Below are 18032 nucleotides of genomic sequence, written 5' to 3'. Positions count from 1 at the left end.
GGACTTAATCTAGGTGAAGTAGAGCTTGATCATACAGAATGTGAAAAAGACTTGGGAGTCATGGTAAGCAGAAATCTAAAGCCAAGACAGCAGTGCCTTAGTGTGCGCAACAAGGCCAACAGATTACTTGGATTTATCTCAAGAAGTATAAGTAACAGAAGTCCAAAAGTTATTTTGCAGCTCTATACATCACTAGTGAGGCCTCATTTAGATTATGCTGCTCAGTTTTGGTCTCCTTACTACAGGATGGATATAGACTCATTAGAGAGCATACAGAGAAGAATGACTAAAATGATTTACTGTGTAAGGAACCTCCCGTATGAAGATAGACTTAAAGCCTTAAATCTCCACTCTCTGGAGAGGCGTAGAACGAGAGGAGATATCATTGAAGTGTATAAGTGGATGACAGGCATAAACAAGGGAGATATTAATAAAGTACTGAGGGTGTCGAACCAGGTAAGAACCAGAAATAATGGATATAAGTTGGATAAATTTAGATTTAGAAAGGACATAGGTAAGTACTGGTTTTCTAACAGAGTTGTAGATGCGTGGAACAGTCTTCCTAGTGGGGTGATAGAGGCTAGGACCTTGTGTAGCTTTAAGAAGAGACTGGACAAATATATGAGTGGGAGGGGCTGGGTTTGATTGGTGTTGGGGGGTGCGGGAGTTGTTTCTTGAGTAGCTTTAGGTAGATGTCGTTTTGATAAGGACCTGCCTCGTATGGGCCAGTAGGCCTTCTGCAGTGTTCCTACATTCTTATGTTCTTATGTTCTTATGAGTGGGAGGGGTTGGATTTGAGTGGGACTTGCACATCAGAGCTTATTTCTTGGGTAGCATTGAAAATTGGGTTGGTCAAATGTTTGTTAGTGGGATGAATTGTAAAGGACCTGCCTAGTATGGGCCAACAGGCCTGCTGCAGTGTTCCTCCTTTCTTATGTTCTTATGTTCTTATAAGTACATGAGTGGGAGGGGTTGGATTTGAGTGGGACTTGCACATCAGAGCTTATTTCTTGGGTAGCATTGAAAATTGGGTTGGTCAAATGTTTGTTAGTGGGATGAATTGTAAAGGACCTGCCTAGTATGGGCCAACAGGCCTGCTGCAGTGTTCCTCCTTTCTTATGTTCTTATGTTCTTATGACTTTTGAGTCCAAACAAGTAGGTATATAGTCAGCCATCATCGAATGTAATATGCTGACATAACACCCCTCAGGGGTAATTTATACTTACAAATTATATTTCTTGACAACCCATGTTGAGATGGTTTCGACAGCTTCTAGACCTCGTCTGCAGGGGCGCTTGTGTAGACGATTTGCTGTCATTTATCAGCTAAGTGTTTCCTATATTTATACTTATAAATTAAAAAAAAACTGGTAAGGCCAATATCTTCAACCCACACCAGTCCACTAACACCCAGTATGCAACCCACACCAGTCCACTAACACCCAGGATGCCACCCACACCAGTCCACTAACACCCAGGATGTGACCCACACCAGTCCACTGCAAGACTGTAGTGTGTCTTGTAAGACTGTAGTGTGCCTTGTAAGTCGACAGTGTGTCTTGTAACACTACAGTGTGTCTTTTAAGACTGTAGTGTGTCTTGTAAGACTGTAGTGTGTCTTGTAAGACTACAGTGTGTCTTGTACCACTACAGTGTGTCTTTTAAGACTGTAGTGAGTCTTTTAAGACTGTAGTGTGTCTTGTAAGACTGTAGTGTGTCTTGTTAGACTGTAGTGTGTCTTGTAAGACTGAAGTGTGTCTTGTAAGACTACAGAGTGCCTCTGGAAAATGTACAAAGGAGGATGACAAAGATGATCCCATGTATCAGAAACCTTCCCTATGAGGATAGACTAAGGGCCCTGAAACTGCACTCTCTAGAAAGACGTAGAATTAGGGGGGATATGATTGAGGTGTATAAATGGAAGACAGGAATAAATAAAGGGGATGTAAATAGTGTGCTGAAAATATCTAGCGTAGACAGGACTCGCAGCAATGGTTTTAGACTATGGAACAATGCTCTTCTCCAGACTGAGGGACTGACCACCTCAAAACTTTAAGGGTGATGGACTGATTACATCGTCTTCAAGTATCTTCTGCTTCTATCAACTTTTCTGTACTTGACTGAAGAAGCCTACTGTGTAGGCGAAACGTTTCATAATAAAGATACCTAACTGTTGCATATGTGTCTTACCAAACAACCTGTCGGTATTTTATACCATTTTAATGTTCAATCTGTCAGACACTGCAACACAAGGGTATCTTGGTACGGACCTGCAATCAACTTCGACAACTTCCACTAGTGAGAGCGGCTGGATTTGAGAGGGACCTGACCTTTCTACATCTGAGTTCTTACCTCTCCTAGTGGCCTACGTCTCACCTCTTGGCGCTATAAAAAGCTCCATTCTGTCACTTCATCTCCATATTGTTTCAGACTATGGAACAATGCTCTTCTCCAGACTGAGGGACTGACCATAAGAACATAAGAACATAAGAACACATATGCAACAGTTAGGTATCTTTATTTTGAAACGTTTCGCCTACACAGTAGGCTTCTTCAGTCTACTGTGTAGGCGAAACGTTTCAAAATAAAGATACCTAACTGTTGCATATGTGTCTTACCTAACAATCTGTCGGTATTTTATACCATTTTAATGTTCAACATAAGAACATAAGAATGTAGGAACACTGCAGAAGGCCTACTGGCCCATACGAGGCAGGTCCTTATCAAAACGACATCTACCTAAAGCTACTCAAGAAACAACTCCCACACCCCCCAACACCAATCAAACCCAGCCCCTCCCGCTCATATATTTGTCCAGTCTCTTCTTAAAGCTACCCAAGGTCCTAGCCTCTATCACCCCACTGGGAAGACTGTTCCACGCATCTACAACTCTGTTAGAAAACCAGTACTTACCTATGTCCTTTCTAAATCTAAATTTATCCAACTTAAATCCATTATTCCTGGTTCTTACCTGGTTCGACACCCTCAGTACTTTATTAATGTCTCCCTTGTTTATGCCCGTCATCCACTTATACACTTCAATGATATCTCCCCTCATTCTACGCCTCTCCAGAGAGTGGAGATTTAAGGCTTTAAGTCTATCTTCATACGGGAGGTTCCTTACACAGTAAATAATTTTAGTCATTCTTCTCTGTATGTTCTCTAATGAGTCTATGTCCATCCTGTAGTAAGGGGACCAAAACTGAGCAGCATAATCTAAATGAGGCCTCACTAGTGATGTATAGAGCTGTAAAATAACTTTTGGACTTCTGTTACTTATACTTCTTGAGATAAATCCAAGTAATCTGTTGGCCTTGTTGCGCACACTGAGGCACTGCTGTCTTGGCTTTAGATTTCTGCTTACCATGACTCCCAAGTCTTTTTCACATCACTTTAAGGGTGATGGACTGATTACATCGTCTTCAAGTATCTTCTGCTTCTATCAACTTTTCTGTACTTGACTGAAGAAGCCTACTGTGTAGGCGAAACGTTTCATAATAAAGATACCTATTTTATACCATTTTAATGTTCAATGGTTTTAAGTTGGAAAAATTCAGATTCAGGAAGGATATAGGAAAGTACTGGTTTGGTAATAGAGTTGTGGATGAGTGGAACAAACTCCCAAGTACCGTTATAGAGGCCAGAACGTTGTGTAGCTTTAAAAATAGGTTGGATAAATACATGAGTAGATGTGGGTGGGTGTGAGTTAGACCTGATAGCTTGTGCTAACAGGTCGGTTGCCGTGTTCCTCCCTTAAGTCAATGTGACCTGACCTGACTAGGTTGGGTGCATTGGCTTAAGCCGGTAGGAGACTTGGACCTGCCTCGCATGGGCCAGTAGGCCTTCTGCAGTGTTCCTTCGTTCTTATGTTCTTATGTTCTTAACACTGCAGAAGGTCTACTCACAACTTGTCCAATACCCCTGCCTAGCTACCCAAGACTATAACCCCACCCGGTAGATCATCAGATGCAGCATTCTCCACCTGACCTCAACATGACTATAAATACTCCCGTACCTCCAACCCCAGGTAGATCCGTGTGTGACTTGAAAAATCCCACTGTGTGGGTGAAACGTTGTCAATAAAGGATCTCATTATACTGCATTTGTGTTTATATTTCCATTGTGTCGGTATTTTATACCATTTATTTCCATGGTTATGTCATCCTGGACCCGTTCTCCTGAAGAGTCACCGTAGGATGAACAAGACAGATCCTTTAGTGGAAGAGGTAGAGCTCCTGCAAGCTAATCCACATTACGCCTGTGGAAATTTATTTGGTCCCTAAAGTTTCACGGCAGCTCCAGCATGGCCGTATGGGACGGCCGAGCCGGGCAGAGCCCTTAAAGCCCTCCCAAACATTCTCTGGTTGGCGGTTGTTGGTAAGTCACGTTGTTGGTAAGCTTATTTAATTTATAGATTTACTCTTCAGGGAAGGAATAGGTAGTATTACTGGTAGTACACACTAATATTAGGTTTACTAAGGCATCTGTAGATAATGATAAAGTAGACCTAAGACCTTAACATAGGTAGTAATAGGCTGATAATGTAGGCAAACACTAGGATAAGTTAGCTAGGGAGAACTGGCAGCCCTAGCTTGAACAAAGAGACCAGGGTGGAAGGGAGATTTATCTCGCTCTTTTTAGGTCAGACACGGACTGGGCGAGACGTGCAGTGATCAGCAGTCAGCGCCCCCACGTGTCTTCACATCTGGTAGAGGCTCCTCGGAAATATAAACACAAATGCAGTATAATATGATCCTTTATTGACAACGTTTCTCCCACACAGTGGGCTTTTTCAAGTCACACACGGAAAAAGCCCACTGTGTGGGTGAAACGTTGTCAATAAAGGATCATATTATACTGCATTTGTGTTTATATTTCCATTGTGTTGGTATTTTATACCATTTATTTCCAGAGGCACCTCCATGTACCCTAGATGACCTCCTCCATCAGCCCATACAGTAAGACAAAACCTTTTTCCCGTGGGTTCTGGCCAGTGTCTTGGGAGATTTTTTATTTATTTATTTAAGATAAGATAAGATTTAGTTCGTATTTTTAACCCCGGAGGGTTAGCCACCCAGGATAACCCAAGAAAGTCAGTGCATCATCGAGGACTGTCTAACTTATTTCCATTGGGGTCCTTAATCTTGTCCCCCAGGATGCGACCCACACCAGTCCACTAACACCCAGGATGTGACCCACACCAGTCCACTAACACCCAGGATGTGACCCACACCAGTCCACTAACACCCAGGATGTGACCCACACCAGTCCACTAACACCCAGGATGTGACCCACACCAGTCCACTAACACCCAGGATGTGACCCACACCAGTCCACTAACACCCAGGATGTGACCCACACCAGTCCACTAACACCCAGGATGTGACCCACACCAGTCCACTAACACCCAGGATGTGACCCACACCAGTCCACTAACACCCAGGATGTGACCCACACCAGTCCACTAACACCCAGGATGTGACCCACACCAGTCCACTAACACCCAGGATGTGACCCACACCAGTCCACTAACACCCAGGATGTGACCCACACCAGTCCACTAACACCCAGGATGTGACCCACACCAGTCCACTAACACCTAGGATGTGACCCACACCAGTCCACTAACACCCAGGATGTGACCCACACCAGTCCACTAACACACAGGATGTGACCCACACCTTTATTTATTTATTTATTTATTTATTTATTACAATTTGAGCACACATACAGAGGTACAAAAAAAAAAAAAATACAGATAAGAGCAGCATGCCAAAGCCACTTATACTATGCATAGCATTACGGGCTGGCTTAAAATTAACTTAAGATTAACTAAGCAATGATGAAATCAGTGATAAAACATTAATGTAAACAGATTACTATAAAGCACAAGTGAGTATTACAAAGACAGGTCATATGGTTGCATTCAGTCATATGAAGGATTCTGTTAGGTAGTGTATTTAAAAAATAATAAAGTTAGATTCGGTTTTAGGTTTAACATTTATGTGATATAATTGTGAGAAACATTTAAGATATACAATTTATAAGGTTCAGTTATTCAGTATTTATTTGGTTTTGGGTGAGTAAGTGATCTTTGAGTAGAGACTTGAATTTATAAACAGGTAGTGTTTCTTTTATATTTACAGGTAATGAATTCCAGATTTTAGGGCCTTTTATGTGCATTGAGTTTTTGCATAGTGTGAGATGGACACGAGGAACATCAAAGAGTGATCTGTGCCTTGTGTTATGGTCATGTGTTCTGTTGAGGTTGGCAAGGAGATGTTTGAGGGGAGGGTTAATATCAGAGTTAAGTGTTCTATGTATGTAATAGGTGCAGTAATAAGTATGGATGTTTTGTATGGTGAGTAGGTTTAGTGTATTGAATATTGGTGGAGTGTGCTGCCTGTAGTGAGAATTTGTTATCATTCTAACTGCAGCCTTTTGTTGGGTAATTAGTGGTCTGAGATGGTTAATTGTTGTTGAGCCCCATGCACAAATTCCATAGGTGAGATAGGGGTAAATAAGAGAGTGATATAGGGCCAGGAGGGCTGACTGTGGAACATAGTACCGTATCTTCGATAGTATGCCTACAGTCTTGGAAATTTTCTTAGAAATTTGTTGTATATGTGTATGAAATTTGAGTCTATTATCAAGGTGGATTCCTAAGAATTTTCCCTCTGTTAGCTTTGTGATAGGTGATCCGTTTATCATTATGTTAAGAGGGACATCTGTAGCTCTGTTACCAAACTGAATGAAGTAGGTTTTGTCAATGTTTAGTGTAAGTTTGTTAGTCCTCATCCAGGTAGATATTTTCTGTAATTCGGTATTTACAGTATTGGCTAGTGTGACTGGGCTCGGGTGAGAGAAGACGTATGTAGTGTCATCTGCAAATAGTGTGGGTTTGAGTAATTGCGAAGCATTTGGAAGGTCATTTATGTATAGGAGAAAGAGAAGAGGGCCAAGGACACTTCCCTGTGGGACACCAACTGTAATTGGTTGCGCAGAAGAGTTTGCCCCATTTGCGTACACATATTGGCTTCTGTTGCTGAGGTATGACTTGAGGTAGTTGAGGGAGTGCCCTCTTATACCATAGTGTGACAATTTTACGTGGAGCAAGTCATGGTCAACTGTATCAAAAGCTTTACGTAAGTCAATGAAGATCCCCAGTGGGACTTCTTTTTTCTCTATTGCAGTGTATATATGTTCTAGCATGTGTATAATAGCATCATTAGTATTTTTATTAGGCCTGAATCCAAATTGGCAGGGGTTGAGTATGTTTTGGGAGATAAGGTAGGAGTAGATTCGTTTATGAATTAATTTTTCGAAGATTTTTGAGAGAGGGTGTAAGTTGGATATTGGCCTATAGTTATTCAACTCTGTTTGGTCTCCTCCTTTGTGGATCGGGGTGACCCTTGCTATTTTGAGTACTGTAGGGAAGGTGGAGGATTCAATGGATTTGTTAAAGAGTGTTGCAATGATTGGAGATAGCACTTGTGACACTTTTTTGTATATAAAGGGTGGTAAGGTACTTAAATCTCCTGCCTTGTTTTTTAGTGCATTGATAATAAGGGAGACTTCGTATGGGTTAGTCGGAGCTAGGAACAGTGTGTTCGGGTAGTTGCCGGTGAGGTAGTCATTTGGTGGGGTATCTGAGCTTGGGATTTTATTGGCAAGGTTTTGTCCTATAGTGGAGAAGAAATCATTGAGTCTGTTTGCTGTTTCTGTTGGTGGGAGTTGGGGTTCATCTGATTTTGCTAATTTTATTTCGCTATTTCGTGATATCTTTTTTGTTCCCAGAATTTCTGATAGGGTTTTCCAGGTCTTTTTTATATCACCTCGTAAGTTGGATAATCTGTTCTCATAATACAATTTTTTTGCCCTTCTTATCAGGCTGGTTAGGATTGACGAGTAACGTTTTGTTTGGTCTCTGGTTATGTGACCCATTCTGTACTGTTTTTCATATTGGTGTTTTGTATTTATGGATTTGAGAATGCTGGGTGTTAGCCAGGGACTGTTCAGTCTCTTTGCTGTCATCTGTTTAGTTTTTTTAGGGCAGTGCTTGTTATAGAGGTATTGGGTCTTTTTTAGAAAATTATTAATACATTCGTCAATATCTGTATAGATTTCTAGCTCAGTGTGCCAATCAATGTTTGCTAATGCTGTTGTGAAGTTATTAATGGCTGCCTCATTGTGAAGTCTGAAGGTGACTTTAGTAGTGTCTTGGGGTAGTTTACCAAGAGTTGTTATGAGGAAAGTAGGGTAGTGGTCTGTGGTATTATCTGTAATTATGCCTGATTTTAAAGGGGATATGGTGTTGGTCCAGATGTGGTCAAGTAGGGAAACACTAGTCTCTGTAACTCTTGTAGGTTTTGTTACTGTTGGTAGTAACATACAGTTACTCATTGTGTTTGTGAATTCAGTAACGTGTGGGTCCTGGTCTTGCAGGAGATTTATATTGAAGTCACCTGAGAGTAGTAAGTGATCTTTGTTCATGCGTGCATCAGTTATCATACTTCCTAGATTTTGACTAAATTGGCTAATGTTTGACTGTGGAACTCTGTAGATGTTTATCAATGTGAGAGGTTTTTGTAGGTATTTGGATTTGAATTTAGCTATTATATATTCCCCATGTTCATCCCTTGTGCAAGTATTAGTGATACATTCTAGTTGGTCTGAGTAGTATATGGCTGTGCCACCCCCTTGTTGGTCTGGCCTACAGTTGTGTATGGCTGTGTAACCAGGAATGGCATAGACATCTGTACTATCAGGCTTTAGCCAGGTTTCAGTTAGTGTAATGATGGACATATTGGCATGTAAGGAATTTAGTAATGCTATGAGGTCATCGTAATGCTTGCTTAAAGATCTGATATTGTAGTTAAAGATAGTTATGTTGTTGTTGGCACTGAGAAGTGCCTTTGATTGTTCTGCAGTGTAGTAATTACAGTAACTGTTTGATTCATTTAAGTCATTAAATAAGAGGTTGGTATCAGGATCAATGCTTGTAATCATAAGATTTGTAGTGAATCTATAGTTAGAATTAAGTATAAAACAAAGTAAATAGTCTTAAGCTAAAAAAGAGCACCTGAATTATTTAACAAATGTAAAATAATGAGCTAAGGGACTAATACAAATAAAGTGATGATCATATAATAGAGCTTGGGAATATGATAGTAGGTAGTACTATAAAGGTAATTTTTTAAAGTTAGAATTATAGTTTAAAATTATAATAAAAAGGGACTAATATAGGTTGTGGTGAACAATAAAGTGGTAATCAAATAAATGAGCTTTGGAATATAATGGCAAAATTGTGAACTTATTCTACTTTAGCACCTGAGAATAGCACCTTGATTATTTTAACAATTGTGGATATATAAACTAGGATAGTTATATAAAGCTAAAATAAAGGAGAAAATATATAAGGGACTAAAATTAAGTAATGGTAAGCAAAGTTAAATGGACAGATGGTAGGAATTATAATATAAACTTATAATATAAAAATACAATTTGAAATGGTACTTGCAATTGCACTAGAGTCTGGTATAGGTTGTTGACAAGATCAAGATTATAACTATAGATTTAAATTGACAAAATAAAATTCACAATTAAAGTACCAAAAGAATAATAGTAAAAAATCACAATGGTAATGTCTTGGTTATAATATGATAGTAAGATGGTAGACAGGTACCCAGGTACACAGGTACAAAGGATAATATAAAGGTTGGGGTTGAATATAAAAACTTGAAAATTTGGCAACAAAATGTTATGGGAAGTATAAAATAATGTTTAATGTACAAAAGTAAAATTGACTGGTAGTAAATATGGTGTTTAATAAAATTTTAGTAAGTAATAATGATTACAAAAAAGTGAAAAAGTAATGTTTATTTCATTCAATATTGCACTGGTAGTTATACTTGAGGTTATATGGCAGTACAAGGTAATTAAGAGTAATCTAGGATAGTAAATGTGGTATTAAAACAGGTAAAGGTAATTAGACAAGTAATGGTTATTAAATGTCAAAAATGTTAAGAGTAAATAGAAATTTTAGTAAAAATGATATTTATTAATTTTAGTAAGTAATATCAATTGATAGTATTTAAAAAAATAAGAGGTAGTAATATGGACAGAGAAAGTATCAATTCAGCTAATGTTCAAGCGAACAATAGTAAATAAGAAAATCACATAAGGTGATTTATGCTTACTAGTAAAATTACAAAATGAGGTAGTTGAATATTTAATTACTAAGAGATTGTACAATGAAATTTGAACAATAATGGAGCAAAACATACACTACACTACGTAGGCTTTTAAGTTGGACATTGTTTAGTTATTCTCTGTAAGATTAGTATCCCTGAGAAATCGTGATAGATCATTCTCGTTCGTGATTGTGTACAGTTGACCTACATTTGTTTTCCTAACTAGAATTTTCCCATCCCGTGTGAAGCATTGGTGTATTGTGTCATTATTCTCTCGCTTAAGTTTTCTGACTCTATACAGGAGGTTCTGACGTTTTTTGGTAAGACACTCGTTTATGTATACCTCTTTCTTTACTTTAATAGATGCAATAATTAAGTCTTTTTTCCTGTCATGTGAGTGGAATCTAAGCATAACACTTTTTCTACCATGGGATCCTAGTAACCTGGCTTCTTTTATTTCAGACTCTGGTACAATAACACTAGTTTGGTCCTTTATGATCTGCAGAGTAATTTCTTTACTGTTTGTTTGGTTCATATCACTGGGAAAAAGTGGACTGTTAACTATTACTGCGTCCGATAGTTTATCTTGCTCAGTTTTATCTTCTTGGAGAGCAAAGTAGTCACTGAACTGGTTATCTAAGTTGTTCTTCCATTGTTTTACTGCTTCTTCAACCTTTGTATTAAGAGATATTATTTGTTGGGTATGGCTATCTATGACTGTTTGGATGGTCTTGTCACAGTTAGTCATTCCAGGTGTTGATAACTTTTGTTCAAGACTGAGGATTTTGTTTTCGAGTTGTGTCATCCTGGTGTCTTGTTTTGTTAGCGTCTCTCGAAGATTCATATTTTCAATAACTAAGTTGGAGATGCATGACTTTAGGGTATCTGGATCGTTGGTCATACCTGAGAGACTACTTGGTAGGTTGAATCCGGGGAAGAGAGGGGAGGATGGGCTGGCGGCAGCCATGTTTGTTGTTATTGTTGTGGTGTCGCCTTGAGTTGTGGTGAGTGGGGTGGTTGCTGGGCCGGCGTCCTCCTGACTACACTTGTTGAATAGTTGATTTTTCGGTGTTTTCTTGCTGGCCTTGGTGCTGTTTCCTCTTAGATTGCGCCTCATAATACTACAGGAATTGTTGTTGTTAAGAAGAAGTTGTAGTATACAAAGCTTAGGGTTACGTTGTTCGGCTGGCAGCGGGGTGTTGCTTTCGGTTTGTGTGCAGTCTTCCTTTGATCTCTATTATTTTCGATTTGTAGGTTTCACTGTTGGTAATCTTTGGTCATTCTGGGTGCTACGTTGGGTAGTGCAGTTTTGCTTGTAACTAGGTCATCATAGGAGCATTGGTAGCTCTGGTAGTTGGAGAAAAGTACGGAGCTTGGAAGTCGCTGCTGCCGCTGCCGCTGTTGTTTGAGGTGAGACACAGCAGGATACAGCCAGGAGACACATAAATAACGGCCAACATGTCACAAGATAAATTAGACACACGGTCCATATATATAGGAGAAACTTGAAGAACAGGAGGAGAATGAGGTAATCAGTCCCTCAACCTTGAGTCGATGTGGTCAGTCCATCAATCTGGACTGATGAAGTCACTGTGGCGAAACGTTTCCTCAGTAAACATTATTATTATTATTATTATTATAATCAAGGGGAAGCGCTAAACCCGGAGGATTATACAGCGCCCAGGGGGGGGATGTGGAAGGCATTCAGGCTTTTAATTCGGGGAACTGGAGCACAGATCTAATTCCCTAAATCCCCTCAAGGAAGGTTCCTTGATGTTGGTCAGGGGCTCTTGATTTAGGGAATTGGATCTGTGCTCCAGTTCCCCGAATTAAGCCTGAATGTCTTCCACATCCCCCCCCCAGGCGCTGTATAATCCTCCGGGTTTAGCGCTTCCACTTTGATTATAATAATAATAATAATCCCCTAAATCAAGAGCCCCTCACCAACATCAAGGAACCTTCCTTGAGGGGCCGGGCTCAGATTATTATTATTATTATTATAATTATTATTATTATTATTATTATTATTCAGGGAACTGGAGCACAGTTCCAATTCCCTAAATCAAGAGCCCCTGACCAACATCAAGGAACCTTGAGGGGTCAAGAGACCCAAGAGCTGCACATGTGTCTAATTTATCAACATGTCGGTTCTCTGAACCATTCATCTACAATATAAATTGTCATTTAAAGTGATGGGATCTTGATCCCAGGAATGGGAGTTGGTCCTTTTTTTTCTAACTAAGAGGAGCTATGTGCCCAGAAGGTGCTAGTTTCTAGTGACTTGTTAAAAAGTAATGAAATAGCATGCGAAAGGACATGGGCCGCTCGCTTGTACAATAATGGTGGGACATGAGACAGATTCCCTGAGTTATTTTTAAGTGACTTTATAATCTCGGTGACTTCCGTGGGCTCAGTTGGTACAAGATAGAAGGAATTTGGGAAATTCCCATCTAGGTAGTCCCCGGCATGGGCATTGGTACGTGGGATTTTATTGGTGGGATTAGATCCTATGTTTGAGAAGAAGCCGTTTATCTTGTTAGCTGTGTCAGTGGGATGTAGTGGTGTTTCATTAGGTTTAATTAGGACAATATTCTTGTTCTTTCTCAGTTTGTGGGTCCCTAGAATCTGAGTGTTTTCCAGGTCTTTTTTTAAATCTCCTCTTGTGTCAGTGAATCTACTGGAGTAGTATAGTTGTTTGGCTTTCTTTATTACTTCGGTGAGAACTGATGAATAGTGTTTAAGAATATCTTTGTGTATTAAGCCCTGGCTATATTGCTTTTCATATTGGTGTTTCTTATCAATGGATTTCAGAATGGTGCTGGTTAGCCATGGGCAACCAAGCTCCAAATTTTTCCCCTCCCACAAACTGAACCCTGTTAAGTTAATTTTACAAAGTGTTATAAAAAATATGCTGCAATTCTTCAGTAGTGCTATAACCAAAATGTGCCAAACAAAACCCTGTTAAACGACTGTCTACTCTACATAATTAGATATTTATAAATTTACTATGAAGTTCTTTTAATAAAAATATTTTCATACATTTGTAGGTAAGCATAAGTGCGAGTGAGTCTACACTGTGTTTAACGATGGTCCAGATCCCACAAAAAAGACGACGACTTGAAGAAACTATGGTAATGGACGATAAACCAGAGGTATAGGTGGTGCTATTACTAATGGAAATGCAAAGTGAAAAACTTGCTTGTTATAATACCATCATTTGATACCATTATAAGTCATTAATAAAGCTCTATTTATTCACAGGGAGCCACCCTGGAGGGCGAAGGTGAGGATACTGCTCCTCCAGGAGAGGAAGGAAGCCACCAGGAGGTAAGGCTCTATCAAAGCTTTTTGTCAGTTTATTATATATATGAATAATATATATACATGAATAAGGAATATCCACTAGGAATTTTTATTGACCTAAGAAAAGCTTTTGACACAGTAGACCATGGCATCCTACTCCACAAACTTGACCATTATGGTATAAGAGGCCATGTGCTTGCATATTTCAAATCTTACTAATAGGTATCAGTATGTCACCATTAAAGACACAGCATCAACAACATGGCCACTTGATACTGGAGTTCCGCAGGGAAGTGTCCTTGGTCCCCTGCTCTTCCTCATGTGCATCAATGATCTTCCAGTCGTATCCCAACACCTGAACCCCATTCTCTTTGTTGACGACACGACTTATGTCATCTCTCACCCTAATCTTGCCACCCTCAACACCATTGTTAACGAGGAGCTGATCAAAATATCGACTTGGATGACAGCCAATAAACTTACGCTTAACACTGACAAAACCTACTATATTATGTTTGGTAGCAGAGCAGGAGCTGCGCAAATTAACATTAAGATTGACAATACTCTAATTTCCAGACATAATGAGGGCAAATTCCTAGGCCTATACCTCGACAACAACCTGAATTTCAGCACCCATATCCAACACATAACCAAAAAAGTATCCAAAACGGTTCTTATCCTCTCCAAGATACGATACTACATGCCGCAAAATGCCCTTCTCACACTATACCACTCACTTATTTATCCATACCTCACCTATGCTATTTGTGCTTGGGGATCAACTGCAGCAACACACCTAAAACCAATAATAACCAAACAAAAAGCCGCAGTAAGAATAATCACTAAATTCCATCCCTGGCAACACACCCCCCCACTCTTCATAGATCTAAACTTACTCCTTGTTCAGTACATCCACACTTACTACTGTGCAATCTACATCTACAGGACCTTAAATTCCAATATTAACCTTGACCTAAATTGCTTTCTTGATAGTTGTGACAGGATCCACAGGCATAACACCAGACACAAACATCTCTATGACATTCCCCGTGTCCGACTAAACCTTTACAAAAATTCAATGTATGTCAAAGGCCCTAAAATCTGGAAGACCCTACCTGAAAACTCTAGAACTGCAGACACATTCATCACCTTCAAAACTACCATTAGAAAACATCTTATCTCCCTGATACACCCCGTCAACTAACTTCACGAATACCACCTGGTGGTTCACACTTACACTCACTTACCCATTTGACCATAAACAGAAATATCAATCTCAATCTTAAAATAATGAATCCTAACTAGTCATAAGTTGGCCTGTGATACTCCAATACTGAAACTGTATTGTGCCAAAACAAAAGCATTCACATTGCTAAACTCACAAACTAGTATTTAGTCACTTAGCCATAATACCAACTTACCTCATAATTTGTAATATTTTAAAGTTAAGAATTAATCTAAGTCTGCCCGAAATGCCTAGCCATGCTAAACTAGTATTTAGTGGTACACTTAGCCATAATAGCCATGCTAGGTGTTCTTACCTCTGTAATCATAATTTGTAAGTACACTCTTTGCCTAAAGTTAAGAATTAATCTAAGTCTCTGTAATGCCTAGCCATGCTAGGTGTTCTAGTGGTACACTCTGTAATGCCTAGCCATGCTAGGTGTTCTAGTGGTACACTCTGTAATGCCTAGCCATGCTAGGTGTTCTAGTGGTACACTCTGTAATTAGTATTTTGCTACATGTAAACCACACAATAACCAAATTCTGTAAACTTTGAATTTGAATTTGAACTAACAAAAAAATAAGTACAGTCATGCAGACATATTTCTATCAGTGTTTTCAGGCTTATTAACATGTGATAGAGCTCTCACACACTAGTGTTCAGCAGTAGTTAACATGTGATAGAGCTCTCACACACTAGTGTTCAGCAGTAGTCTACCATCAAAGTGACCAGGTTTCCCTAAAATCTCTTCTCCATGATGGCTATGTCATTGTGAAATCATTCACCGTGAGGTTCGCTTTTGTAAAAACTGTACGGCTGGAGCAAAACTTAAGTTCAGATTTGACTTCAGCATCCCAAAATAAGTTAGAAACACATTTCTAAATGAATCGAAACTTCAGTTAACTGTTATTTTTACATTAGACTGTTAAGATTAGAAAATGAAATTGATTTATATTGCAGAAATACAATCATAGCTTAAAATATTTCATGTGTGGACCGTAGAATGTTTCATGTGAGACCATAGAATGTTTACATAGACCATAGAATGTGCTTGTGTGGACCATAGAATGTATTTCATATGAGGATCGCATAATGGATTTTTTTCCAAGCCATTCTCCATCTCATGGGAAGGGATTTTTCACACTTTTATCACACCATAGTTTACCAAGTCATACTCCATCCTACACCATTGTTTACCATTATACTCCATCCTACACCATCGTTTACCATTATACTCCATTATACACCATTGTTTACCCAGTCATACTCCATTCTACACCATCGTTTACCCAGTCATACTCCATCCTACACCGTCGTTTACTCAGTCATATCTCACAAGACTCCTGCGCCCAATGAATCTTATGCCTCAGCTGCACGTACCCCTACATCACCTAAATCTTCTAAGCCCAACTCTTCTAAAACCACTGCTTAAGCCTTCTCTTCCCCTTCATGCTGCTGAGTATTCCACACACACTCCAAAGAAGAGAAGCGATGTACACCGTTTACCCAAATGCGAGTCACTCCCTCTTTGCCCTCTCCCCAAGTCTTCGCTCATCCAATGTCTACAGGTCCCATATACGTAGTTGAACTCTTTGTCGAGATCGAGTTCACAAGACTTGTGTTCTAGTGTTGAAATCACTCGCCAGGGACATGATTTATCCCACAGTCTCTCTCTATGAGGGAACAAGAGATCTAGAGCAAATGGCCTTAAAAGGAATCAGATCTTAAACTAACACATTCAGTATCTTACAGTGGAATTGTCGTGGTCTTAGGAACAAATGATTACAACTTTCATTGCTAATAAGACTTTATTAACACTCCATTATTTGCCTATAGGAGACACTTTTTACCAGAATGGTTGTAGACTGTGCTGCTCATCGAAACTACCATTTGTATACCAGTCAAGGGGCACGGAATCCTCGTTTATGTTCACAATACTTTACTTTCATATGGAGTGCCGTTGTATTCAAATCTCAGTTCTGTCACTTGTTGATTTAAATTCAATGAGGCGTACCTGGATGTTTTTTTAATGTATTATCCTCACTCTGAGTCACTTGATGTTGATGGGTTTCACTCTCATTAATTAGTTGCCCCAGCCTAAGCTGGGGCAACTAATTAATGCTTCCACCCTTACCAATGGCACACCCATCAGCCAGGTCTGGACCACTATTCACTGCATCACCAGACAAAATGTTAAATACCCCATCACTTCCTTAACCATTAATGACACAGTTGTTGATATTCCCATGAACATAGCCAGCACCATCACCAAGAGGTTTGGATTAAACAGTAGCTCGGCCAACTACCATCCAGCTTTTTTTACATCACAAAGTTATGGTCGAGTGTACTCTTATAGACTTCGTCACAGAAGGTCATAACAACTTCTACAACTTTGACTCACGAAATCATAATATCACGATTGCACACAAATCAAGGAACGGGTGGGGTTTGAATCCATCTGGCTGAGTGGTTAAAGCACTGGTCTTTGAGTTATAGGATTCACTCACCATGGGTTCAAACCCCACACATTCCTGATTTATCCTACAACTGTGTTTTCATAGTACAGTGGTCCTCCGACCTACGATATTAATCCGTTCCTGAGAGCCCATCGTAAGATGAAATGATCGTAGGTTGAATTAATTTTCCCCATAAGAAATAATGGAAATAAAATTAATCCGTGCAAGACACCCAAAATTATGAAAAAAAATTTACCACGTGAAATATACATTTTTCTACTCTGCTCTACTAAATGAAGAATTAATGACACTTACCTTTATTGAAGATGCAGCAATGACTGATGAGACACTGTGTCCTGGGAGTGCCTTTTCCTCCTTAGTACTGTAGGTCCTGTTTGGCATTTTCTTCCAGAACAGGCCTTATCACACTGTGTATGCCACTATAATTCTTAAATCTCTCAAACCAACCTTTGCTGGCCTTAAATTCACCAATATGAGCACTAGTTCCAGGCATTTTTTCTTGTTCACCTGGGTGTTAGTTGACTGGTGTGGGTCACATCCTAAGAGACAAGATTAAGGACCCCAATGGAAATAAGTTAGACAGTTCTCGATAACACACTGACTTTTTTGGGTTATCCTGGGTGGCTAACCCTCTGGGGTTAATTGTTTCTTGGTATTCTTGATAAGCCACACCAACAACTGTGCTACAGCAGCAGCAGCAGCTGATGGTGCTACAGCAGCAGCAGCAGCAGCTGACCATGGTACAATAGTATTTCGATAATATTTCTCACCCTTTTTACCACAGGGTTGGCACTAGAACCTTTCTTTGGGCTCTTGGTGGCTTATTTAGCAGTT

General features: G+C 39.6%; 1 protein-coding gene across 4 annotated transcripts in view; it reads left to right on the top strand.

Moving 5' to 3' along the window:
* The first annotated feature begins 4296 nt into the window (after positions 1-4296).
* LOC128695489 (uncharacterized) overlaps positions 4297-18032 on the top strand; it is a 40811-nt gene continuing 27075 nt past the window's right edge. Inside the window, exons 1-4 of one of the 4 annotated variants that reach the window (XM_070081174.1) lie at positions 4664-4708; positions 4913-4958; positions 13241-13345; positions 13455-13520. In XM_070081174.1, coding sequence (XP_069937275.1) covers positions 13280-13345; positions 13455-13520 — 132 coding nt within the window. In that variant the 5' untranslated portion in view covers positions 4664-4708; positions 4913-4958; positions 13241-13279. Of the gene's footprint in view, positions 4378-4663; positions 4709-4912; positions 4959-13240; positions 13346-13454; positions 13521-18032 lie in introns of those variants that run through there. The other 3 variants (XM_070081175.1, XM_070081173.1, XM_070081171.1) reach the window with 3 other exon arrangements.

Source organism: Cherax quadricarinatus, unplaced genomic scaffold (assembly GCF_038502225.1).
Source record: "Cherax quadricarinatus isolate ZL_2023a unplaced genomic scaffold, ASM3850222v1 Contig1883, whole genome shotgun sequence".
Lineage (NCBI taxonomy): Eukaryota > Metazoa > Arthropoda > Malacostraca > Decapoda > Parastacidae > Cherax > Cherax quadricarinatus.
This window is presented reverse-complemented; position numbering and strand designations above follow the sequence as displayed.